Source organism: Cervus canadensis, chromosome 16 (genome assembly GCF_019320065.1).
Source record: "Cervus canadensis isolate Bull #8, Minnesota chromosome 16, ASM1932006v1, whole genome shotgun sequence".
NCBI lineage: Eukaryota > Metazoa > Chordata > Mammalia > Artiodactyla > Cervidae > Cervus > Cervus canadensis.
In genome coordinates, this window is record NC_057401.1 from 62379186 (window position 1) to 62404314 (window position 25129).

The 25129-nt window shown below is 47.8% G+C and overlaps 1 protein-coding gene across 3 annotated transcripts in view; it reads left to right on the forward strand.

Annotated features, from left to right (window-relative positions):
* ADCY2 (adenylate cyclase 2) overlaps positions 1 to 25129 on the forward strand; it is a 438654-nt gene that overhangs the window by 410472 nt on the left and 3053 nt on the right. Inside the window, exons 21-24 of one of the 3 annotated variants that reach the window (XM_043488503.1) lie at positions 7384 to 7530; positions 9752 to 9859; positions 18131 to 18245; positions 23159 to 23283. In XM_043488503.1, coding sequence (XP_043344438.1) covers positions 7384 to 7530; positions 9752 to 9859; positions 18131 to 18245; positions 23159 to 23283 — 495 coding nt within the window. The remainder of the gene's footprint in view (positions 1 to 7383; positions 7531 to 9751; positions 9860 to 18130; positions 18246 to 23158; positions 23284 to 25129) is intronic. The other 2 variants (XM_043488504.1, XM_043488505.1) reach the window with 2 other exon arrangements.

Genomic DNA, 25129 nt, shown 5'->3' on the forward strand with positions numbered 1-25129 from the left:
CTCTTTCATCTGCTGCATTGGCAGGTGAATTTTTTACCAACTGTGCATCTGGGGCTGCAAAAGTCTCTGTGCTTCATTAGACAACACAGAACACCCCTGGGCTGTGACTTTCCACATTTTATTGCCAGTTTTTGTTGGTTAGGTAAATATTGGGTGGGGGGAGCGGGGGTGGGAAGCTACTCAAGCAGCCACTGTAACTGTTCGGGATTAAAAAATTCCCTGGCCATCCAGTGATTAACATTCCGTGTTTCCACTCCCAGTGGCATGGGTTCAATCCCTGATCAGGGGACTAAGATCCCAAATGCAATGAGGCCAAAAAAAATTACAGGGAAGCCTGTCAGGCTAAAGATCAGATAGGTAATGAAGGAGGTTCTTTTGCTACAATACTCGTGGAGAATCCTGAATGCAGAAGAGAGCACGCAGAATGAGGCTAAAGGAGAAGGAGAGCCTCTAGCTCCCTGCCTAAAGGATTTGAGAGCTCCCATCTTGAATCTCTTTTCCAAGAAAAGGTCATTGGAAAAGACCCTGATGCTGGGAAAGATTGAGGGCAAGAGGAGAAGGAGGAGACAGAAGATGAGATGGTTGGATGGCATCACTGACTCATTGGACATGAATTTGAGCAAACTCCGCGAGATGGTGAAGGACAGGGAAGCCTGGCGGGCTACAATCCATGAGGTCGCCAAGAGTTGGACATGACTTAGTGACTGAACAACAACAATAATCATGAACCTCATAAGGGAGGGTTTTGTTTTCTGGGTTTTCCCCTGTGTTATAGAAAAACCAGAATGAACTTTCTGGCCAACCCAGTAACACGGTTATTATAAAGAGATTCCTTAGAGTGCATAGCAAACTCCTGCCCTGTCCTCTGACTTCCCTACGGATGGGCTGCCTGCCTGACTTCCGTTGGAAGACAGATGACTCTTCCTGTCCTCAATCGACTTCATCCCTGGGCAGAACAGCCCACTTCCCTGACCCAGGGGATGTCTCATCGTAAGCTTGTGATCCTGGGCCAGGCAGGCTGAGGTTGTTGGACCTGCTGCAGCTAAACAGAGATGGGGCCTGTGCTGTTTAACAGTGTGGATATGGTCCAGGCTTCTGGCCCGTCCTTGGTGTCAAGGCCAAATAGATGCCCCCTGTGTGTGATAGAGCTCTCGCCCCTTCCCCACTGTGACCCCGCCCCCAAGCTTCCCTGAGGGGAAGTGCTGACGGTTGTTGAACATGCAGACTCTGGAACAGGACCATTCTGGGGGGTTCCAGACCCAAACTGGGCAAGGCAGAGCATAGCCAATGCTGTGACCAGAGAAGTCCCTAACCCAAGAGCAGGGCTTCCCCAAATGAAGGATCGCCCAGGGTGCCAGCTATACATGCCCTTCCCAGGCCCCAGGGCCACTTTCCTCTCCTGCAGGGTCCCACTTGGCCACTGACAGCAAAGCTCTTGTCCCAGGCCTGGCCCTTCTTAGCTGCTGGACTCAGGCTCCATCCTCACAGAGGCTATAACTAATTTCCAAAGCAGTAATTGATGCAAAACTTTTAGAGCTGTGTCTGGCATGCAGTAAACACTCAATCTTAGTTACCTTTCAAGCAAATATCCCAAACTTAACACAAAACTTGAGAACCATTGCCTCCTGGAATTTATCCAAATCTGTCCAGAGAGGCGGCTACCCTACAGCTTTTCAAGGTTGGACCAGAGTGGACAGTAAAACAAACATCATCACTCTGCCCCTATGCAGAAGCATCACCTCCTTAGCTCCATTTCCTCGGGGCAGGCTGAGCACTCACAGCTTCTGAATGTAGAGCCCCGACCAAGTCTGAGCTTCTCAGGCCATTCAGTGGTTAAAAAAAAAAAAAAATCTGCCAGTGCAGTAGAGGCAGATTTGATCCCTGGGTTGGGAAGATCCCCTGGAGGAGAGCATGGCAACCCACGAGTATTCTTGCCTGGAGAATCCCATGGACAGAGGAGCCTGGCGGGCTACAGTCCACAGCATCACAGAGAGTCCAACACGAGTGAAGCAACTTAGCACACTTGCATGAAGGTGGGAGTGTATCTTTCAGTTCCACAATAAATATTAATACTCCATGGTGTTCTGGAACATTCCTTGGAAACATCACCTATGACTTTGGCTAAGACCCGTGTTTTTTGGGCTTCAAAATCACTGCAGATAGTGAATGCAGCCATGAAATTAAAAGACGCTTACTCCTTGGAAGGAAAGTTATGGCCAACCTAGACAGCATATTAAAAAGCAGAGATGTTAGTTTGCCAACAAAGGTCCATCTAGTCAAGGCTATGGTTTTCCCAGTAGTCATGTATGGATATGAGAGTTGGACTAAAGAAAGCAGAGCACCGAAGAATTGATGCTTTTGAACTGTGGTGTTGGAGAAGACTCTTGAGAGTCCCTTGGACTGCAAGGAGATCCAACCAGTCCATTCTAAAGGAGATCAGTCCTGAACCTTCATTGGAAGGACTGATGTTGACGCTGAAACTCCAATCCTTTGGCCACCTGATGCGAAGAACTGACTGATTAGAAAAGACCCTGATGCTGGGAAAGATTGAAGGCAGGAGGAGAAGGGAACAACAGCGGATGAGATGTTTGGATGGCATCACCGACTCAATGAACGTGAGTTTGGGTAAACTCCGGGAGTTGGTGATGGAGAGGGTGATGTTTCACACAGGAGGTGAAAGGTGGGGACATCTCCTCCCAGCTGTGGCCTGAGTCAGCAAGAGAAAGTGCTGGTCCCAGACTCTGAAGCCCAAGCTTGTGGCAGTCCTGACCATCTTCCAGGGCGCGCCGAGCAGACGTCTCCACACCTGGGCAAACGCTGCCCCAACCACACTTTGCTCTCCTGATCTCTGCTCCCCTCTCCTCTCCAGCTAGACTCTAAGTTCCTTAGGGAAGGGCTCGTGTTGTCCATCTCTGTGTCCCTCATACCTGGTGTGAAGCCTGGCCTGCAGCAGGCCCCCTTGAAGGCTGTGTGTGCACGTGCCCATGTGTCTATACAACAGATGCTAAAGTGAATACCAGCCCATGACACCAAGAGACAGGAGGACCCATATCCCAAAGGGAGTGCTGCACAACTCTCGACCCTTCACTCCCAGGCACACCAGGGTTGGGGGAGGGATTGGAGGCAGAATGTAGTGAGCAGTGAGCACCCTCCACAAAGGATGTGAGAAATCCTCTCTTCACGACTGGACCAAAACGACCACTCAGCCTGATGCAAAGAACTGACTCATTGGAAAAGACCCTGATGCTGGGAAAGATTGAAGGAGGGAGGAGAAGGGGACGACAGAGGATGAGATGGTTGGATGGCATCACCGACGCGATGGACACGAGTTTGAGTGAGCTCCGGGAGTTGGTGATGGACAGGGAGGCCTGGCGTGCTGTAATCCATGGGGTCGCAAAGAGTTGGACACGATTAAGCGACTGAACTGAGTGACAGCCTAGGAAGTGTGCCTTAGACTTGTGTCTCTGAGTGGTCCTGGGGCAGCAGCGCCATCTAGGGGGCACAGATGCCCGGTGGGTTCCTGATGGGTGGGTGTGGCAGGGGCGGGGAGGCGGGGCTGATGGGAGTGACCCGGCCAAGAGAGTTGGAGGGCTGCAGATGGGGACTCTGGAGGTTGGGAGGGCAGAGCGTGCTGAATGTCTCCAGGGAGCCAGTAAGAGAAAGACAGTTGGTGTGGGGTCATTTTAGATCCAGTTTGGAAAAGCTGCTTTCAGGTCCCAATAGAGAAGCTAGAAGAATAACTAGAAATCCTGGGGCGAAGAGAGTAATCAGGACTAAGAGGGGAGGATGTGGTCCACATTAAGGGAACCTGGGCAGGATGTCCCGTGATCAGGGAAGTGATGGGGTGTCTTCAAATAACCCAAAGAAATGGCCACCAGGTTTAAGTTCATGTTTTTAGTTTGAGGAACTGTGATGTAGTTAATGGGACACGTTCCTTCTCCAGCAGACACTTCTTTCTTTCCTCATTCTCCACCCCTGGGTGCTTTGGAAAACCTGACTAGCCATCTGGGGAGGAGTCAGAGCAGAAACATGAGGAGCAGAGAGAGAGAAGCCAACCGTGCACTCTTCCCACTCTGCAGACACCCTCCCCCAGGAGGCCCACACTGGGGAAGGAGAAAGACACACATCCCAGGGGGATCCGAGTTCTGACTTCTCATTGTATTGGATACTTAAATTATTGATGACAGGACCCATGTTACCTGAGAATAGCAAGAAGAGTCATGGAGTTAGCCCAAGTTTTCATCCAGAGTTAGGAAAAAAAAAACTAAATCTCACTCAATAAACTGTAAAGGACATCAGGCACAGAAGTGCAGTTGCTTTATGATGGCTTTTCTGTAACATGAGCTTGTTCAGCAGAATGGTGACATTTGAGTGAATGTTGAAATGGCATCTAAGCTTACCATTCCAAATCTCAGCAAGATTCTTTTTGGCAGCTGTGTGCTGGACAAGGGTCACCCGTGCTAGACCCTGAATTCCAAAATCTCCTCCAAGGCTTTCCACCTGCCCTACCCTCACCCCAGGTCCTCTGGAAGGATACGATAAGCTCAGGTCACCAGCCAATCTGGCTCCAAGCCCAACCCAAAGACCTGAAGGAATCTGTCTTGAGTGTAGGGTATGGTTCTAAAACCTGCAAGTTTCATTAGCTCTAGTGAATTTGTAAAGCTTCCCATCTGCCAAGTTCCCCTAATTCTTAAGAATAGCCCTGTGGGAACCCTGAGTCAGGAACTAGAGAGTCAGGGATCCCCCACTCACCATTGGTATTTCCTCGGAGGCTCCAAGTGACCCATTTGTCAAAAGAGGGTGCGTAAGCAGTTTGCAGTCCCAGTCTCCAACAGCACTTATAGCCTGCGGAGCGCCAGACCAGGATTCCAGAGATTAATAGTCCTTGTTTCTAAGCCAGTGGGAGCCTCGGTGTCCTGAACCGACAATTCCTGAACTAACAATTCATCATTTGTCCTGTGATTCTTAATCAAGGCTGCACAACAGGATAACCCATGGAGCTTTACAAAAAGATGTGCATCCTCAGAGCACGCCCCAGGGGCAAGGTTCAGTTGGTCATGGGGAAGCCTGGGTGTCACCTTCTTGAAAGTCTCATTGATGACTCTCCCAGGCATTCCTATTGAAGACTATGGAATAAGATGACCCATCAGACCCCTTCCAGCTCCAGCAACCTAGGTCTTCTGGGGCAAGAGTTCAGAGGACAATTTTGAGAGTGTCAACCTGAAGATATTTTATCAGACCTCAAACCAGTGCAGTTAAAATCATCCCTCGTTTCTGAACTGCCAGCCAGTTCAGTCTTGCATTTCCTTATCCCCCATCCCAGACACCTGAAAGAGCCCAAGGGAGAGGAGAAAGGCAAAGTGACATGACCTACAAGTGACTCAAGGCCCCATGCTTCCCCGAATTCAGGCAGCACAGTCTGTTGGTCATCATGAAATGCAGGGTAACATGTAAAGTGTAGCATTTATAAGAGTGACGTCTACATCAGACTGGGTAACTGTGGCCTTGGGAAAGTAATGTAATGGCCCTGTGCCTCAGTTTCCTCATCTGTAGATTGAGAATAAAAATATCAGTTTCCTGGGATTGTTGTCAGGGGCAAGTTAATGCTGGTAGAGTTCAGAGGGGTGCACGTCCTGCCATGCAGTGGGCATTCAGTCAGTGTTTGCGATTATCGTGTGTATTCTTGTCATCATCATCATTCCCCAGAGGGTCACTTTGGCTGATGTCAGCAGACACCAGGGAAATGCAAGGTACAGAAAATATATTCTTGCCTTCCTTGATGTACCCCTTTTCATAAAGAGCAGGGAACTCTGTGGAGCTTACACTACTTTTATGAAACTGGCATTTTTAACCAGAACAGGCTTCCAGGGGCTTTTCTCTCCCCAGTTACCTTGACACCCTGGCTTAGTCAGTGTTACTGCAACCTAAACCTGACAGTCACACATGCCACAGATTATCTTCCCAGGATATGAATGTTCACAAAAACAACCTTTCAGAGAGAGGAAGTACAGGTCTCCACGAAGAGCCAACTTAACCATATTGAGAGCAGAGTAGAAAAGGAAAGCCTTGACTCTGCTGTTCACATATCTTATACAGATTGTGAGACCGTAGCAGAAGGCATTACAGGATGGTAGGCCCTGGAAATAGGAAGGTGACAGAAGTCTAGCTTTCCCAGGAAGTGGTTGTGACTTGCCACGGGTCACCATTGCCCCAATATGTTCCTTATGAGACCTCTATGGAGGAAGAATGATTTTTCTGAGAAGTCACCAAACTTTGGAGTTACAGTGCCATCAGAGTGCCCACCCCCTGGTAATGGGTTCATCTGGGTGCCCCAGAGAGCAGAACACACTGGTAACAGTCATGCAGGGTGGGTTCCCGTGCTCTACCGGCAAACAGGAAGTGCCAGTTGCTAGCTTTCTCCCCTCCGCTCAGGGGCCGCCATCTTGTTTAACAGACCTCTCCTCATGTTTCTTGGTGGAGTGTTTCCCATCATGCACTGCGCCCACATTGGCGCCTGGCTTTTCTGCCCATGTCAGGCCATCCAAGGGTCCCCAGGAGCCAGCACCAGTGGAAGAGCAGATCCTCGCCCCCCAGGACCGGCTCCTGCGCCCACGTGACAACCCTGTCTTTATGAAATCCCCACTGAACTTGAAGGTTTTGGTGTGTGTTGGGAAAATTATGGCAACGCCTTGAAACTGTGCTTACAAGACATTTTAATCGTGTCTGTGCGGGAAGAACTATGAGCCTCTATTTAAAAACAAAGGGATATATCATCTGTTCCTTTCAGGAGACACTAACGAGTAAAATTCACGACGCCCCCAATCCAAAGGATGACTTTAGGACAGTGTTGTAGTTTGGAAAATCATTTTGTTTCCCTTTAGTTGCTTAGAGAACATTTTTTTTTCCCTAAGCAAGAAGTCTATCAGTTCAGTTCAGTTCAGTCGCTCAGTCACGTCCAATTCTTTGCAACCCCACGAACTGCAGCACACCAGGCCTCCCTGTCCATCACCAACTCCTGGAGTCCACCCAAACCCATGTCCATTGAGTCGGTGATGCCATCCAACCGTCTCATCCTCTGTCGTCCCCTTCTATGGTCTCTTGTAATTGTGTACGATAGAGATGGCAGAGAGGGGTAAACGGAAGGGCACCTCATACTCGCTGGTAGTGACAGTGGCGATGTGGTGGTGATGATTCTGAGCCTGTATCCAGCTCACCGGAAGCCTTCACCTGTGCCCAGTGGAAGGGGCCTGGGACGAGGGTGGGCTGGTGCAGCGGGCACTGGGCGATTTCTTTACCAGTCCTAACGTAAAGAAGCACTTGCACTGGGAGCGGGTTTGCTTGTTAAGTTCCCTAGTGCTCAGCAGTTCCTCTTCTCCTGGGCAGGAGTTATACCACCAGTCCTATGACTGCGTCTGCGTCATGTTTGCCTCCATTCCTGATTTCAAAGAATTCTATACAGAATCAGACGTGAACAAGGAGGGCTTGGAATGCCTTCGGCTCCTGAATGAGATCATTGCCGACTTTGATGATGTAGGTACTTAAGAGTTACCCTTCAGCCTAGATGGGAGGGGACCTGGGGGTGGTGAATGGATACATGTGTATACATGTATGGTTGAGTCCCTTTGCTGTCCACCTGAAACTATCACAACATTCTTAATCATCTATACTCCCATACAAAATGCATGCTAAGTCACTCAGTCGTGTCTGGCTCTTAGCGACCCTGTGGACTATAGCCCCCAGGCTCCTGTGTCCATGTGATTCTCCAGGCAAGAATACTGGAGTGGGATGCCACGCCTCCTCCAGGGGATCTTCCTGACCCAGGGATCAAACCTGAGTCCCAGTACAAAATAAAAAGTTAAGAAAAAAAAAAAGATACCCTTGATGGGCAGAGGTGACCCCAGCCCCACACACTGACATTCCTGTGGACTGGCACATTTGAAGTTAGTCCAGTATCATGGCATATCTGAAAACTCATCCTTTGGCAAAATTGCTGGAGGTTGGCATTAATCTTTTTGCTCTATTTAGGTTACTGACTAATATTGGTGAGGCAAACACATACTATTTATAAAACTGATATGATTGCTAGGAACAACTACCAAAATCTGTTCAATAAAATACCTTTCTAGGGTGCCCATAAATTTTCTTGAAAGGCCTGAACTCCAAGGAAAATACTTTCCCATATCTTTATACATAAAAAAGATAATGAATATATTTATCATAGTGGATTATTGGCATGTCTTTCTGTACAGACTCCAAGGTCTCTGTCAGATATCAACTTGAAGTGTGCAGGGATGGCCTACTTTATTATTGAAAAAGCGATATGAATGCAGTGTAATATATTTTAGAAAGGGCAAAGTCTATGTCTTAGATTTTGAAACAGATGTCATTTTTCAATTTTCTGCCTACCAAGCAAACAACGTGATTTGTTTTCTAGTAAGAACAAACAGACCCCTGATGTGAAAGATATGGATGCTACACCATTTTTAATAATATCATGCAAATATAGGAAAAATTGACAGCGGTGAACATAGGTTCATCATGATTAATGGGACTTTGAAATACAGTGATGAATGATGTAATAGGAAGGTTTCAGGCCAAACATCTAAATGTCTTAGGGACCTGTGCGTTTCTCTACTACCACTGTTGTTACCATGAGGTTGACCCAGGACTCATGGTGAAGTAATGACAACTAGAGGCTTCCACTGTTATGCTGGGTCCCTAGTGGAGACATAGGGGCATATTTCCTCCAGCTGCTCCTCTGTGAAATAAACATTCTTCAGCATTAGTGTCCTTGCATGTTTGATTGGCTCATAGAGATGTGATAAAGAGATTTGCTCACCTATCTCAGATTCTCTGACATGAATCCCCCTCTGAAAGCAGGAGTACAAAGGAAGGTTCTAGAAAGTGTTTCCAGCCTTCTGTCCCTGCCATTGTCCTGCTGAGCAGATACAGAACCTTCCAGAGTTTCCTTCATTTGCTCTCTCCATCCAGTCTTTCTCTTTCCTACCACTTATTTTTACCTTTCTTCCATTCCCACCCTAAGGCTTAATATAGTGGATGGGGAGGAGCCCAGTAAGAAACTGATTATTGGTGCCAGAAGCTGGGACAACAAAAAAAATAGGATCAGAGCTAATAGGAGGGGCCATTCTAGATCTTTATTCCCTCCACTCCGTTTTCAGAGGGCATAGGCCAATCCCTGGCCCTGCATGTTATGTGCTGGGCTGTGCTGAGTCCCTTCAGTCGTGACTCTTTTCAGCCCCATGGACTGTTGTCCCCAGGCTCTGTCCATGGGGTTCTCCAGGCAAGAGTGAATTGCCATGCCCTTCTCCAGCCCCAGCACTATAAGTAGTCATAAATTACCCTCACCATTCAGGGAAGACCTCACACTCTGAATCATTTTGTATGTAGGCCCTTCAAACACAGAGTGGGGAAATGTATTTGAGGAAAATCTGAAAATGTAATGAAGCAATTATCACTCACATGATCAGGCTATCCTGCTTTCTTCACTAGGAAGTTCTGAAAAATAATTTGTGCTAACTGGAAGTAAATTATTTTACTGTGTTTCCTTCCAAGGACACATGCTTTGTGAAATTGATGAAGTGGTGCTTTCCCCAAGATGCCCAGGGTCAAAGGGTGAATAAGTGGTGTCCTGTTCCCAGGATTGATAACTAGAATTTGAGAATGCCTCTTAAGTGCTTGGCCATAGGTCAGCACCCAACCGAGTAACTGTATGGTTCTCATTGCTCCCCAGCTGCTCTCCAAGCCGAAGTTCAGTGGCGTTGAAAAGATCAAGACCATCGGCAGCACGTACATGGCAGCGACGGGTCTGAGCGCGGTGCCCAGCCAGGAGCACGCCCAGGTACACACGTGTCAGTGGCACCCAGCACACGTGAGCCTTGACTCCGCCCACAGGTCATCCGTGAGCACAAACAGGCATGCCGTGGCCCATTCATTGTATTGTAAGCACAACCCAAACCTCAGCGATTAAGGTCTCATGAGAAAAGATGAGAATTCTGGAGGCTTCTGAGGGTCTGTTCACAGAACCCCTTTCTCTGGCAGACAAGGTAGAAAAAAACAAGGTAGTTGCTTGACAGCAGATAAATATACAAGAAAGTAGATTAGGGCTGTTTATTAAAGGTGACTCATTACAGGTGGCTCAGATGGTAAAGAAGCTGCCTGCAGTGCAGGAGACCCGGGTTCAATCCCTGGGTCAGGAAGATGCCCTGGAGAAGGGAAAGGCTACCCACCCCAGTATTCTGGCCTGGAGAATCTCATGGACAGAGGATCCTGGTGGGCTACGGTCCATGGGGTCGCAAAGCGTCAGACACGACTGAACAAATTTCACTTTTATTACAGGAAGGCTCCTGGGCTTTTTATCTAAAACAATTTGCTCAAAAAACATGCTGATCACCTAGAAGTTTGGTTGAAAAGGTGGTTTGGTCAAAATTGAGTATCTTCACTCAACTATGGTTTTTGAAGAGGATTTTCTGTTAAGTTGTATTTTGTTTGTGTGTGTGTGTGTGTGTGTGTGTGTGTGTGTGTGTGTAGATGTGCTTTGTTAACTTGTGCGTCAATAACAAGACCTCTTTCCCTTCAGGACAGTGGGTTCCCTAATGGGCACCAGCATATTTGCCACAGGGCAGACAGAGGTGGTGGGTACAGCAGAGGGAAACAGAACTTACCAGAACATGGCTTGCTGGAGGTGGGTGGATTCCCCGAAGAGAGGAAGCGCTCGGACACCCCTCACGTGCTCAGCTTCCAGCCCACCCCCACCTCCTAAGCTGCTACCCCTCAAACAAGAGAGGGACAGAGGGGCAGCAGCTTGCTCAGATAGGACCCCAGGAACATCAAGAGAGGGTGCTCTTCCCCCCTAACACTTGTGGGCAAAGAAGAGAACGTGAAATATCTGACTCAAGATTAACATAGGCGTTTTTTTCGACTGAGTGAAGTAATATATGTCCCACGCGCTCTTCTACTTAGGTGTTGCTTCCAGGTTATTTCATGGGTACCAATTACTTCGGGCTTCCCAGGTGGCGCTAGTGGTAAAGAACCCACCTGCAATGCAGGAGACATTGCAGTTCGATCCCTGGGTCGGGAAGATGCCCTGGAGGAGGGCATGGCAACCCACTCCAGTATTCTTGCCTGGAGAATCCCCATGGACAGAGGAGCCTGGCGGGCTGTAGTTCATGGGGTTGCAAAGAGTCGGACACAACTGAAGCAACTGAGTACGCAGGCACAGATTACTTTAGTAATAAGAAGAAGTAACAAGCAATAAAAGGAACTTTGGAAAAATCTTAAGCTCTGAGCAGTGCCCTCCCAAGCCATCTTGATGCCTGATGCAGAAGGAAAAATGGGCACCCCTGTTTATGGGGTGTTGTGTACATTTAAGGATAGTGTTTTTATTGCCAAAACATTCAAATGTTGAAGAACTATTGGAAAATTGGGCAATAAGGGTATTAAAAGTGTACAACATTGTTTTCATTTTAAATATATTATTTATACCAAAAATAGAGCTAATTGTAGTTTTACTTTCCCAGCTTTAATGGAAGAAAACTTAACAGTTTTTTCAGCATCTTTAATGTTCTGGAAAAACTAACCATTAAAAAATAACATAAAATTATGTAAATAGGGACATTTTCATGTGTTTCTTACCCTGCATATAGATTAGAGCAGGTGCCCAAGAGTTTGATGCTGTGAAAGACTGAGGGCATGAGGAGAAGTGGGCGACAGAGAATGAAATGGTTGGATATCATCACTGACTCAATGGACGTGACTTTGAGCAAACTCTGGGAGATTGTGACGGACAGGGAGGCCTGGTGTGCTGCAGCCCATGGGGTGGCAGAGTCCGGACATGAATGAGCCACTGAACAGGTCTTAAGTCACATTCCCCAACGTCCCAGCAGGGGGAGCTGTGGAGAGCAGTTCAGTTCAGTTCAGTCGCTCAGTCCTGACCGACCTGTGACCCCATGGGCTGCAGCACACCAGGCTTCCCTGTCCATCACCAACTCCTGGAGTTTACTCAGACTCATGTCCTTTAAGCCCGTGATGACAGCCAACCATCTCATCCTCTGTCGTCCCCTTCTCCTCCTGCCTTCAATCTTTCCCAGCATCAGGGTCTTTTCCAGTGAGTCAGTTCTTCACATCAGGGTGCCAAAGTATTGGAGTTCCAGCTTCAGCATCAGTCCTTCCAATGAATATTCAGCACTGATTTCCTTTAGGACTGAGTGGTTTGATCTCCTTGCAGTCCAAGGGACTCTCAAGAGTCTTCTCCAACACCACAGTTCAAAAGCATCAATTCTTCAGCCCTCAGCTTTCTTTATAGCCCAACTCTCATATCCATACATGACTACTGGAAAAACCATAGCTTTGACTAGACGGGTCTTTGTCAGCAATGTAATGTCTCTGCTTTTTAATATGCTGTCTAGATTGGTCATAACTTTTCTTTCAAGGAGCAAGTGTCTTTTAATTTCATGGCTGCAGTCACCATCTGCAGTGATTTTTGGAGCCCCCCAAAATATAGACTCTCACTGTTTCCATTGTTTCCCATCTATTTGCCATGAAGTGATGGGACCGGATGCCATGATCTTAGTTTTCTGAGTGTTGAGTTTTAGGCCAACTTTTTCACTCTCCTCTTTCACTTTCATCAAGAGGCTCTTCAGTTCCTCTTCGCTTTCTGCAATTACCCACATCCATTCAGTGAATGATGTGGTGCGTGTGTACCGTGCTTCCCAGAACAGCACTCACTTCCTCACGCTGTTTTACAAACCTGCTCCTCCCAATGCCAACGCTCCCCTTTTATAATCCTGGTGTTTTGGAACACTTACTCAATGCCTCTTGAGTCTGGGAGGTGCCCCACCCCTGGTCCCTTTTACAGATGGAGAAACTGAGGCACAGCAGTGCAGTGACTTGCTGGTGGAGAGAACTAGCAGCCAGAGAGCAGGGCTGCAGACCCCAGCACTCTGGGTGCAGGCCTCACCTCCGTCTGCCCACAGGTCTCATGCTACTTCACCCCAACCTCTCCCCAGCCCCTCACTGTGTTGGCGTCTGCACCCACCAGTTTGTATTCACACCATTCACCCGAGCACTCCTTCAAAGGGTGCCCAATCCCTACTGTCCTTGGCACCTGTGACCACAAAACCTGCCTCCTCAGCTGCATCGTGATGCTTGATTAATGCCTTCATGGTGGAGTGGAAAGAGGGTGGCTTTCAAGTGAGACTGCTCCTTGCTTACCATAATAACTAAGCTTTCTCCACGTGCGTGTCCCTTTATGCACAGTGGAGAGCCTACTTATTTCCTAAGACTGTGGGGAAGACCTCATTATCATGCAAAATGCTCCACAGGCATAACTTTTCCACAGGTATTAAAAATGCTAACAGCAATAATAATACATTTGTGGCTTACACACTGTTGAACAGATAAAAAGGTTTTGGGACATAAATTAAATGTTGTCATGTGCATGCAGGGATTTTTTTTTAATCAGTATGAGCTATTTTTATTTAGAATATTTAATTAGAATCTTGGTATGATTATCCTAGAAATATTTTGAAATTAGTGAGAATCTAAAAGGAAAGTTATTATGTTTGATTGGGGGGGGAGTAAAATGCTTGACAAATAAAATGGATATTAGTCTCTATAAAAAAAAATGAATGTCCCTTTTGCCTTTTGTAGCTTACCTACTTGTTTTTCTAGTTATAAACAAAAAATCTTTCTATATATTGCTTAGCCAGATATTTAGTTTGGTAATAAAACACGTTCAACAGTCAGATATGTAGTTTGGCAAAATATCCCAAGTGGCTCAGTGATAAAGAATCCACCTGCCAATGCAGGAGATGAGGGTTCTTAGTTATAGTTCTCCAGAAGCTGAATAATGCATCTGTCACCATTTTAGCAGCAAGACTGTCAAGGAATAATGCTTACCAATTTGTCCACATGTATTTGCCTATTTTATTTAAATCTCTTCCTAAGAAGCTTACAAAAGTGAACATGATGCAGAAAAAATTTAAATTAATAAACTAACATGCAACTTAAAAGTTGAAGAAACAAAAATGAGGATGACAACAAGATGCAAATCAAATAGCAAAAGTTCAAGATGCACAGGGGGAAGGAGACGAGATGGTGAAGTTTATTTGTCTGATATAAGTGTTGCTGCCTCAGCTTTTTTGTTTCCATTTGCACTGAGCACCCTCTCCTATGACTTCACTTTCAGCCTGAGTGTGTCTTTAGATTTGAAGTGAATCTCTTGTAGGCAGCATATATATGAGTTTCTTTTTGGAATCTGTCAACCACTCTGTGTCTTTTGATTGGAATATTTAGTCCATTTACGTTCAGAGTAAATGAAGACTGAGGCTCTGGAGTCAGATCGCCTGGCTGCAAAGCCTGGTTATTTTCCTCTCCATGTTTCCCTCTTCTGGATGCATAATTGAGATAAAGACAGTTGCTCCTTCATGGGAGTCGTTACGAGCATTAAGTGCACGGGTACATGTGCTTGGTTGCTCAGTCATGTCCAGCTCTTTGCGACAGTAGCCCACCAGGCTTCTCTGTTCATGGAGTTCTCCAGGCAAGAATACTAGAGTTGGGTTGCCTTTTCCTGCTCCACACACATATATGCACTATTGTTATTAATCCAAAATTTCCAGCAGCCAGCACAAGTGGCGTACTTTAGTGTTCATAGAGTGAGATTAAGTCACTCATTCATTACTATATTTGAAACCAGGCCACGTCAGGCTGCGTTTGGATGCTCCACTGGGTCCCTGATCCAAGCTAACAAACAGGCTCTCATGTAAGGATGGGCGTGTAGTGAGCAGTGTACTTGTCCTCCTGGAAAATGGTTTAACATGTTGACAGCAGGAGAGGGGGTGTTTGCTAGAACATCTCTTAATGCGCATTTTAAAAATGTTTTTATTTTTTACTTTCTTAATTTTTTTTCCTTCTTTTACCTTTTTTTCTTCTTAATGAACATTTGAATCAAATACATTCTCTGGTAGGGTGAGATCGGGTGGAGAACATTGCATCCAGTTTAATCCAAGTTCACTGGACACAGAGGAATCCACAGATGACCCAGCAATCAGGCTGTTTTTTCATAAATATTATTTCATGCCTGAGTTTTGGTAAACACTGGGAAAGCTGTGAATTCCAGTCCTGTTCTCCAAAAGGCTCCTGAAACTCAGTGCTCTGAGCCCTCACTGTGGTGAGGGCCAATCTCCACACTGGGATCATCAATCAGCTCAACTGCTTAGACTGACTGTCCTTCAGAAAATTGTGAGGTCTGATCCGTTCTCCTGGGAGCCCCAAGGAGAAGAACCAAGTGCTCCTTAGACAGCAGTTCTAAATCTTCAGAATCAGACGAACATCACCACAGCGGGAACTCGGTGGAAGTTTCACGACTGGACGAAGGCAAGGGGGGCAGAAAAGAGAAGCCGGAAGTCAAGGCTCATGTTAATTTCACCTCGGTGGATACTGGTCACTTGGGTTATAAAACAACCCCAACAAATATGCGTTTACTTTATGCCATGTTCCCTGCAGGTGAAGCCTGCAAAGCAAACAGCTTGCCAAATGTGTTCCAGGAAACTGAGTGAGTGCTCTCGCTATGTAGCCAGAAGTTGGTTAAATATCTGGAGATGGGAGAAATTATCTGGATCATGGGAGAAAGAGCTGCTTCTCAGACTGTCATCAAGCATTTATCAAAAGCTCAGTGATAAGGACCTTGTGAAATGAACTGAGCTCTTCTAGAGACTGAGCATAATTTTCTCTAGGGTTTACTACACCCAATTGAGATATTGATGTTGGATTTAAAGCCCACTCCTAGAGCACAGACTCTTCATTTTTCACTGACGTCATGTCAAACCCACAGTTTAAGCCTACTGCTGGGAAACAGATTGGGTGGTAATTTATCAGGGAGTGAAGCTTGTTTGCTGCACCTTGATTTCGTAAAAAGCAAACCATTTCTCCCAAGGCCAATTTGTTCTCCTTGCCAGGACAGTTGTAATTTTTATGGCACAGGGTCCTGCCTGTTGATTTAACATTTTCTGCTTCCCATCAAGGAGCAAGATGTTTGCCAGCCAACTGCATAAACCTCCAAATCAAGACGTGCCCCTAAGTCATGAGATGAGAGATAGGATCTAGCTCTGATGGAAAAGTATAGCTGTTCTTAAGTAATGACTCTGCATTTCCACCAAAGTTAGCTGACAGTCTGCTTCACCGTTCTATTTTTTTTTTTTAATAGTTTGATTTGCTCCCACAATTTTAAGTTGTGGATTTATGGCAATGGTAGTATTTCATCATCTTTTTCTGGGATGATACAGCTCATCAAAGGAAAGGAAGAAATCTCTCTGGGCCAGAACTTTCAGTCCTCATTCATATGTATATATTCAGTTCAGTTCAGTCGCTCAGTCGTGTCCAACTCTTTGCAAACCCATGGACTGCAGCATGCCAGGCCTCCCTGTCCATTACCAGCTCCCAGAGTTTGCTCAAACTCATGTCCATTGTGTCAGTGATACCATCCAACCAGCTCATCCTGTCATTCCCTTCTCCTCCTGCCTTCTGTCTTTCCCAGCATCAGGTTCTTTTCCAGTGAGTCATTCTTTGCATCAGGTGAACGATTGAAGCTTCAACATCAGTCCTACCAATGAATATTCAGGACTAATTTCTTTTAAAATTGATCTCCTTGCAGTCCAGGGGACTCTCAAGAGTCTTCTCCAACACCACAGTTCAAAAGCATCAGTTCCTTGGCGCTCAGTTTTCTTTATGGTCCAGCTCTCACATCCATACATGACCACTGAAAAAACCATGGCTTTGACTCGGTGGACCTTTGTCAGCAAAGTGATGTCTCTGCTTTTTAATATGCTGTCTAAGTTGGCCATAGCTTTTCTTCCAAGGAGCAAGCGTCTTTAAATTTAATTTTAATATAGTTTTTAAAAAATATTTGTTTACCTGTTTATGTGGCTGCATCCGGTCTTAGCTGTGGCACTCAGCATCTTTGTTGCTTCGTGTGAGGTCTTTCACTGCAGCACACTAGTTGTGGCACCCAGGCTTACTTGCTCTACAACATGTGAGATCTTAGTTCCCTGATCAGGAATCAAACCTACGTCCCCTGAAGTGCAAGGCAGATTCTTCACCACTAGGGCACCAGGGAAGTCCCTCTGTTATTTAGTGCAGTGGTCTTATTGTTGTTTAGTCACTCAATCATGTCCAAATCTTTTGCGACCCCATGTACTGTAACCCATCAGGCTCCTCTGCCCATGAGGTTGTCCAGGCAAGAATACTGGAGTGGGTTACTATTTCCTTCTCCAGGGGGTCTTCCTGACCCAGGGATCGAACCCATGTCTCCTGCACTGCAGGTGGATTCCTATTACTTAGATGCTGGGTCTTAGCTGAGCACAGTTTCATTCTCCAGGGCACGTTTAGCAACGTGTGGAGACGTTTTTGGTTGTCATACTGGGAGGAGAGATGTGACTGATATCCAGAGGATGCCAATTGACTGGTCTGGGATCAACTGGTTTGAGCTCCTTGCTGTCCAAGGGACTGTCAAGAGTCTTCTGCAGCACCACAGTTCAAAAGCATCAGTTCCTTGGTGCTCAGCTTTCTTTATGGTCCAAGGGATGCTGTTCAACATCCTGAGCATGCAGGACACCCCCCAACAAAGACGAATCCCACCCAAGTGCCGGCTGTGCTGGAGTTGAGAGATGTGCTTTGGCACTCTCGCCCTCGTGGGCTCCTGTGATCACCGTCTTGTCCTACTCCTCTTCCCCTTAGCTGGTACCTTGGATTTTTCCATCTGCTTGTCATCCTGAATAGGCGGGTTCTGTCCATTTTCCTTTTCACTCGTCCCCACTGAAACCATCATATTTGGTTTTGTCTTTACTTCCACTGAGTCCTTACGCGCCTCCTGCTGAGTCCTCACCTCCCCCCATCCTCGCACTGAGTCCTCACCCCCCCATCCTCGCACTGAGTCCTCACCCCCTCCTCTCACTGAGTCCTCACCCCCTCCTCTCACTGAGTCCTCACCCCCCCTCCTCTCACTGAGTCCTCACCCCCCCCAATCTTCGCACTGAGTCCTCACTCCACCTCCCGCCGAGCCCTCACCCCCGCCTGCTGAGTCCTCACCCCGCCTGCCCTGTCTGTTCTCTTCCAGGAGCCGGAGAGGCAGTACATGCACATCGGCACCATGGTGGAGTTTGCGTTTGCCCTGGTGGGGAAGCTGGACGCCATCAACAAGCACTCCTTCAATGACTTCAAGTTACGAGTAGGTACGTTGTGCCGATCTGGGGTGGGTTGTGGGGAAGGTCTGGCGTCCGAAGCGAGGTCCACGGCCCTTGCAGTGTTGGAGCAGCACAGTGACAAACGTGTGGTTAGAGAAGCAGGACTGGATGGCAGTGGATGCTCGTGATGGCTGTGAGCTCAGAAGGCAGTTTTGTGCAAATTAGGGGGCGGGGGGGATGGGCTTCCCTGGTGGCTCAGCGGTGAAGAATCCACCTGCAGTGCAGAAGTTGGAGGAGACTTAGGTTTGATCCCTGGGTTGGGAAGATCCTCTGGAGAAGGGAATGGCAGCCCACTCCAGTATTCTTGCCTGGAGAATCCCATGGACAGAGGAGCCTGGCAGGCTACAGTGCATGGGGTCACAAAGAGTCCGACATGACCGAAACGACTCAGCACCCACGCAGGGGAGAAATACCCCCTTTGGTTGCATCCCGGCTGCAAGCACTTGGTTTCAGAAGTGGACAGTGAGCCAGGCTTCAGTCCGTCAGCCAGGGTCATTTCTGCAGGCCCCAGGGAGCGTAGCCTTCAGCCATCCAAGGACTGGGTGCAAGTGGAGAACTGTAAACCCCTCTATCACTTTATGCTGCTGGACCCAGTCCAGCTTTACAGGACGCATCCAGACTTCAGAGACGTAAAAGTGTTTTTAAATGGTTAAGAATCCACACTTCCACTGCAGGGAGCATGGGTTCAGTCCCCAGTCAAGCAAGTAAGGTCCCACATGTCTTGCACTGCAGTTAAAAAAAAAAAGACCCTAGGAATTGTCAGAACAGTCTCACACTCCTTGAGTCGCAAGTTCCAATATTCGAAACTATCTCCTTCCTTTGCTATCCGTAGGTTCTGAATTTTAAAACCCAGAAATGTCTCTTGAGAAAACGGGGTTCTCTTCATGGCTTGTATGTCTTATTATCAGCATCTGGACACATGTTTATTTAGATTGCCCCACCTGTGTGCACAATGGACCTTTACCTGGCTTCACCTGTACAAAGGTGAGAAGAGCCAGGTCGGCAGGACACTGCCCCCATCAAACATGGAGGTGGTCCCTTCACCTGGAGCTGCTTTATTGATTTAACAGCTTGGAAAATGGGCTTCTCAATTTTCCACAGTATCCTCCTTAAAAAAAAAATCAATTGCATGGTGGAATGACCCCTCTGTTATCAAATACTTTTTTTTTGAAGTATAATTGATTTATAATGCTTTGTTCATTTCTGCTATATACAAAGTGCTTCAGCTATACATATAAATATATATATATATATACATTCTTTTTTATATTCTTGTGGTGGTTTTCATATTTGATATTATGGTTTATCATAGGATATTGAATATAGTTATCTGGGCTATAGAATAAGAGCTTGTTATTTATCCATTCTATATATAAAAGCTTACATCTACTAACCCCAGCCTCCCCCTCCATCTACTGTCAAATACGTATGGACCAAAATAATATTGCCTTTCACTGCAGAGGGAATGGGACAATTGTTTGGTAGTCACATCCATCACATCAGGAGCCTTGGGCTCTTGGTGTGGACCATAATCCCGTTTTCCAAATTAACGTGAGCAAGTCAGTAGTCTTCCTCCAATAGGTAGTTATTGAGTGCTTACTTCACACTGATCACTGGGTAACTATTAATATCCATACACTCACCCTCACATACCAGCTCTTCCGGAGCCTAAGAATGCTGCCCCAAACCCTCAGCCTCTCCCAAGCGCAGCTTCCCTGCTCCACCTCTGAGCATCGCGCCATCCAGTGGCAGTTTATGGTAGGAACACACGGCTCACACTGGCCCCTGCAAAATGATGATATACATGAAAAGGAAAGTGTTAGTTGCTCCCTTGTGTCGGACTCTTTGCAATCCCATGGACTGTAGCCCTCCAGGCTCCTCTGTCCGTGGAATTCTCCAGGCAAGAATCCTGGAGTGGGTTGCCATTGCCTTCTCCAGGGGATCTTTCCAACCCAGGGATCGAACCTGTGTTCCTGCATTGCTGGCAGATTCTTTAGTGTCTGAGCCACCAGGGAAGCGATAGTAACAGCCAGATTTGCTCCTAATGTCCTTTTCTGTGTGTCAAGCTGTAGGATCAGTGAGTGGGAACCATAGCCCCAGCAAACCCCTGCCCTTCAGCAGAGATCTCTCTCCTGCCAGTAGTATGGGCCCAGGCTCTCCCCACCCCACCACACACATCCGCGGTCCCCCAGCCACTGATCAAGAGACTCAGAACAGCCAGAAGGGAAACTGAGGGCAGTGGGCCTTGAATCACCAGCCGGCAGCGGGAATAAGTTATTTGGGCTGTCTGACGCAGAGACGTGACCTTTACTGAGTCACTCCGTACGGATGGGGGAGAATGCTCTCCCGTCCTGCAGACCTTCAGGGATTCTGTGGGGCAGTGTGGGTATGGTGTTTCCTGCTTCCCTTTCCGCTGCAGAGAGGAGGTTTTGCCCTCCGATCTCTAGCACTCCATGTACACGAAGCAGTTCAGTAGTGGGAACTGAAATCTCTCAGAAACACCCTCATTAATCCATACAATTTGACTCCTGCAGTAGGGCTGGGAGGCAAGGAGCTAGGAGAAAACACAGGAGGAAAAATCAACCAATCTCAATGCCTCTGTTTCTATTTCTGTGGCCCACGTCCCGCTGCGCCCGTGACAACTGTGGGTCTGCGTGTTTGAGCTGAGTCCTGGGGACAAGGAACCGTCCTACCTGCTACACTGGGGCGGGGGCCTGGGGGGAGCCCAGCCTGTCCCTGACGAGGGACGTTGACCAGACTTTTGAAGCCTCGGCTCCTGACGGCAGATGCCATGTCCGTATCCACCCAGGGTCAGAGTGCACCCTGACCTCCGGCATGCACCTGTAATGACCGTGGTTTTACAGTTGCCATTACAAAGAGCGGGGGGGATTTGCTGTTTGGTTCTGTTTTTTTTTTTAATGCTACCATGGGGGCTCCCTCCTTTGCTTTGGTGCAAACTGGGGGAGTCAGATAGGAATCAAGAGCGCAGCCATGCTGGGACTTCCCTGGTGTCCAGTGGTTAAGACTTCGCCTTCCAGTGCAGGGGACGAGGGTTCAATCCCTGGTCAGGGAGCTAAGATCAACACCCCCGCCCCCCCATGCTGTGCAGAGGGGCCAAGAGATTAAAAAGAAAAGAAGGCGCAAACGTGTCCCTCTGGAACTTAGTGAACATGCACGTGGAGTGTGTCAGTGAAAGCAGGCCCCCCGAGTTAGGGAAGAAACATGTGCACAAGGAGCTTGTAGCAGAGAGAGGAGAGCAGGGCGAACACAGAGCCTCGAGCCCACTGCCTGGCTCTGTGCTCGGCCTGCGCCTTCTGCCTGTCCGACTCTCTGCCTCCTCCACTGAAGATGGGGGCTGATGACAACAGACACACCCCGGGGGCTGATGTGAGGATTAGAGGTTTGTACACATCAAGCATCACTTCATGGCAAATAAATGGGCAAACAGTGGCTGACTTTATTTTGGGGGACTCCAAAATCACTGCAGATGGTGACTGCAGCCATGAAATTAAAAGTCGCTTACTCCTTGGAAGGAAAGTTATGACCAACCTAGACAGCACATTAAAAAGCAGAGACATTACTTGGTCAACAAAGGTCCGTCTAGTCAAGGCTATGGTTTTTCCAGTGGTCATGTATGGATGTGAGAGTTGGACTATAAAGAAAGCTGAGCACAGAAGAATTGATGCTTTTGAACTATGGTGTTGAAGAAGAATCTTGAGAGTCCCTTGGACTGCGAGGAGATCCAACCAGTCCATCCTAAAGGAGATCAGTCCTGGGTGTTCATTGGAGGGACTGATGTTGAAGCTGAAACTCCAATACTTTGGCCACCTGATGCGAAGCACTGACTCATTTGAAAAGACCCTGATGCTGCGAAAGATTGAGGGCAGGAGGAGAAGGGGACAACAGAGGATGAGATGGCTGGATGGCATCACCGACTCAATGGACATGAGTTTGGGTAAACTCCGGGAGTTGGTGATGGACAGGGAGGCCTGGCGTGCTACGGTTCATAGGGTCGCGAAGAGTCGGACATGACTGAGTGACTGAACTGAACTGAACACGTCAAGCTCACAGAATAACGCACCGCAGCCAGAAAAGACAACGCGTGTGTCACGGGGAGGGTGGTGGTTTCAGCGAAACGTTAGAGGGAATTTAAAATACGTGCATTTCAGAAGTCGGTGGGATCACTTGGGAGAGGAGGATTGACGTATATACACGAGCATGTGTTAAATAGGTAGCTGGTGGGAAGCTGCTTTACGACACAGGGAGCCCGGCGCAGTGCTCTGTGAGGACCTGAGGGCTGGGATGGGGTGTGGGAGGGGATATATGTATATACAGAGCTGATTCAGTTTGCTGCTCAGCAGAAACCAACACAACGTTGCAAAGCAGCTGGAAGTAAGTGAGTGTTAGTCGCTCAGTCGTTCCCGACTCTGCGACCTCATGGACTGCAGCCCACCAGGCTCCTGTGTCCATGAGATTTTTCCAGGCAAGCATACTGGAGTGGGTTGCCATTTATATCCCAATTTTAAAGGTGATTAACTACAAAACTATTGGAAAATAACATAATGATTATCTCTTGACTATATGGCAACATAGAAAAGCAATTATAATGTTTAGTTTCGTAAAGTATACCAGTTTTACGCCATCGTGGACTAGTGGCAAATAGACATCTGAGCATGAATCAAGGTGGAGGAGAGGAAGAAAGAGAAACATTTTAATGTTTTTCAGTTGATGAAGTTAGAGGAATGATTTTGCTTTGTTTTGGCGTTCCGTGAGTTGGGCTAACGTTCGCTCGATAATGACGGTTCAAGAAAAGTCTTGTAAAATCTTTCTGTTTGAGACTGTTGCTTGCACCATCAAGTTCATGGTTTGAATCTTGCTAACCCGATTCTGGTGTGTCCCAGGTATTAACCATGGCCCTGTCATAGCCGGTGTGATTGGAGCTCAGAAGCCACAGTATGACATCTGGGGCAACACCGTCAATGTGGCCAGCAGGATGGACAGCACCGGAGTCCTGGACAAAATCCAGGTAATTGAGTGGGCTCTGTGGTCATCCACCACGTCTGTCCTCTGGGGAACCATGAATAAGCGTATAAAAAGGATAACATTAAAGCAAAGGAAAGAGAGTAAACCTCGTCATTTGTTTAAACTTTTTACTCGGGACATATTCATTGGTTTCTGCAGTTACTGTGAACAGTAAATTATGTCAAAGTGGGAAGGATATGGCATTTCTGAAAGTAGATGGTCAGAGCGACCCCCGTGGCAGTGTGCCCCCTGAGGGGAGGGGCAGCGGGGCGCCCTCCCTGCTGGACGCAGACTAGGCATGACGCCCTGCCTTCCTCTCCCCGGGGGGCTGGACTGGGAGAACAAGGGGAGGGGAGGGAGAGATGAGCTGGAGTGACGGAAACGACCGCGCTAGACCTGGGATTTGGGTATCTGGACATGACTGGGACGTTCTGGAATCCACCCAAGGGAGCGAAAACCAAGACCTGACAAATTAAAAGCAGTGGTGACGGCACGCGCCTGCGTGGGCCGTGGTGCCGGCATCCAGAACGAGACAGTCTCTCTGAGTGAAAAGGGGGTGTGTGTGTCTGTGTGAGTGTGTCTGTGTGTGTGTCTCTATGTCTGTGTGTGTCTATGTGTGTTTGTGACTCTGTGTGTGTGTCTGTCTGTGTCTGTGTGTATCTGTGTGTGTGTGTCTCTGTGTCTCTGTGTCTGTGTGAGTGTGTCTCTGTGTGTGTGTCTCTGTGTCTCTGTGTCTGTGTGTCTGTGTGTGTGGGTGTCTGTGTGTGCATGCCCATGTGTCTATTCGGATCTTTATTTTCATTGCCCTCAGAAAGCAATGTTCCATGTTTCACCCCAGCTTTGTTACAGCAGGAGTTTATCTGGAAGATACTTTCCTGCCTAATGGCAGATCTGTATGAAAATCACTGGGCACAAATAATAGCCTCTCAGTTTCGTGTCCTCTGCAGAGAACTCCATGAGTCCCTGTTCTGCGTCTCAGCGTGGCCCACATTCTCAAATAACCCTGACCCCCTGAAGGTACAGCAGATGCTTTCTTGCTTCGCTTCAGTCGTGTCTGAGTCTGGGCGGCCCTATGGATTGTACCCACCAGGCTCCTCTGTCCAGGGGATTCTCCAGACAGAACACCCGAGCGGGTTGCCATGCCCTCCTCCAGGGGATCTTCCCGACCCAGCAATGGAACTGCGTCTCTTACGTCTCCTGCATTGGCAAGCAGGTTCCTTACCACTGGCGCCTCCTGGGAAGCCCCTCTAAGAGGGTGCTGGGCCTGTTAAAACTCCGTGTGATTTAGCGCAGCGCAGCCGCCTGGCCTGCCTCCGTGTGCTCTGAGCCCAGGGGGGAAACAGGACAGGTTCCTGTTCATCCAGAGCAAGGGGTCGGTCCACAGCCACGTCTGTGTGTCCGCTCAGCTTAGCAGCTGGAGGGTCCACCTCTGGGTGGGTTTTCTTCTCCCGAGGGTGTCGCTCCCTACAGCTGCGCTAGCTTCTCATTTCCATTTACGTGAAAAAGAAAGCAGTGAGATGCCAAGAAAAATAAACAGTGATGCTGAGAATATGAAAAGCTTCCCTTGGGCCTGTGGAACAGATGCTTTTTATTACAGAGAATATGCTTTCTATGCCTGAAATACAGTGTAGAAAGCCCCTCATCACCCAGCCAGGCTGCTTCTGGACTTGGAGGAATAATGCATGCATGCGTGCTCAGTCATGTCCATCTCCTTGCACCCCTGTGGACTGTAGCCCGCCAGGGTCCTCTGTCCACGGGATTCTCCAGGCAAGAATACTGGAGTGGGTTGCCATTTCCTCCTCTAAGGGATCTTCCCGACCCAGAGATCGAATCTGGGCCTCCCACATCTC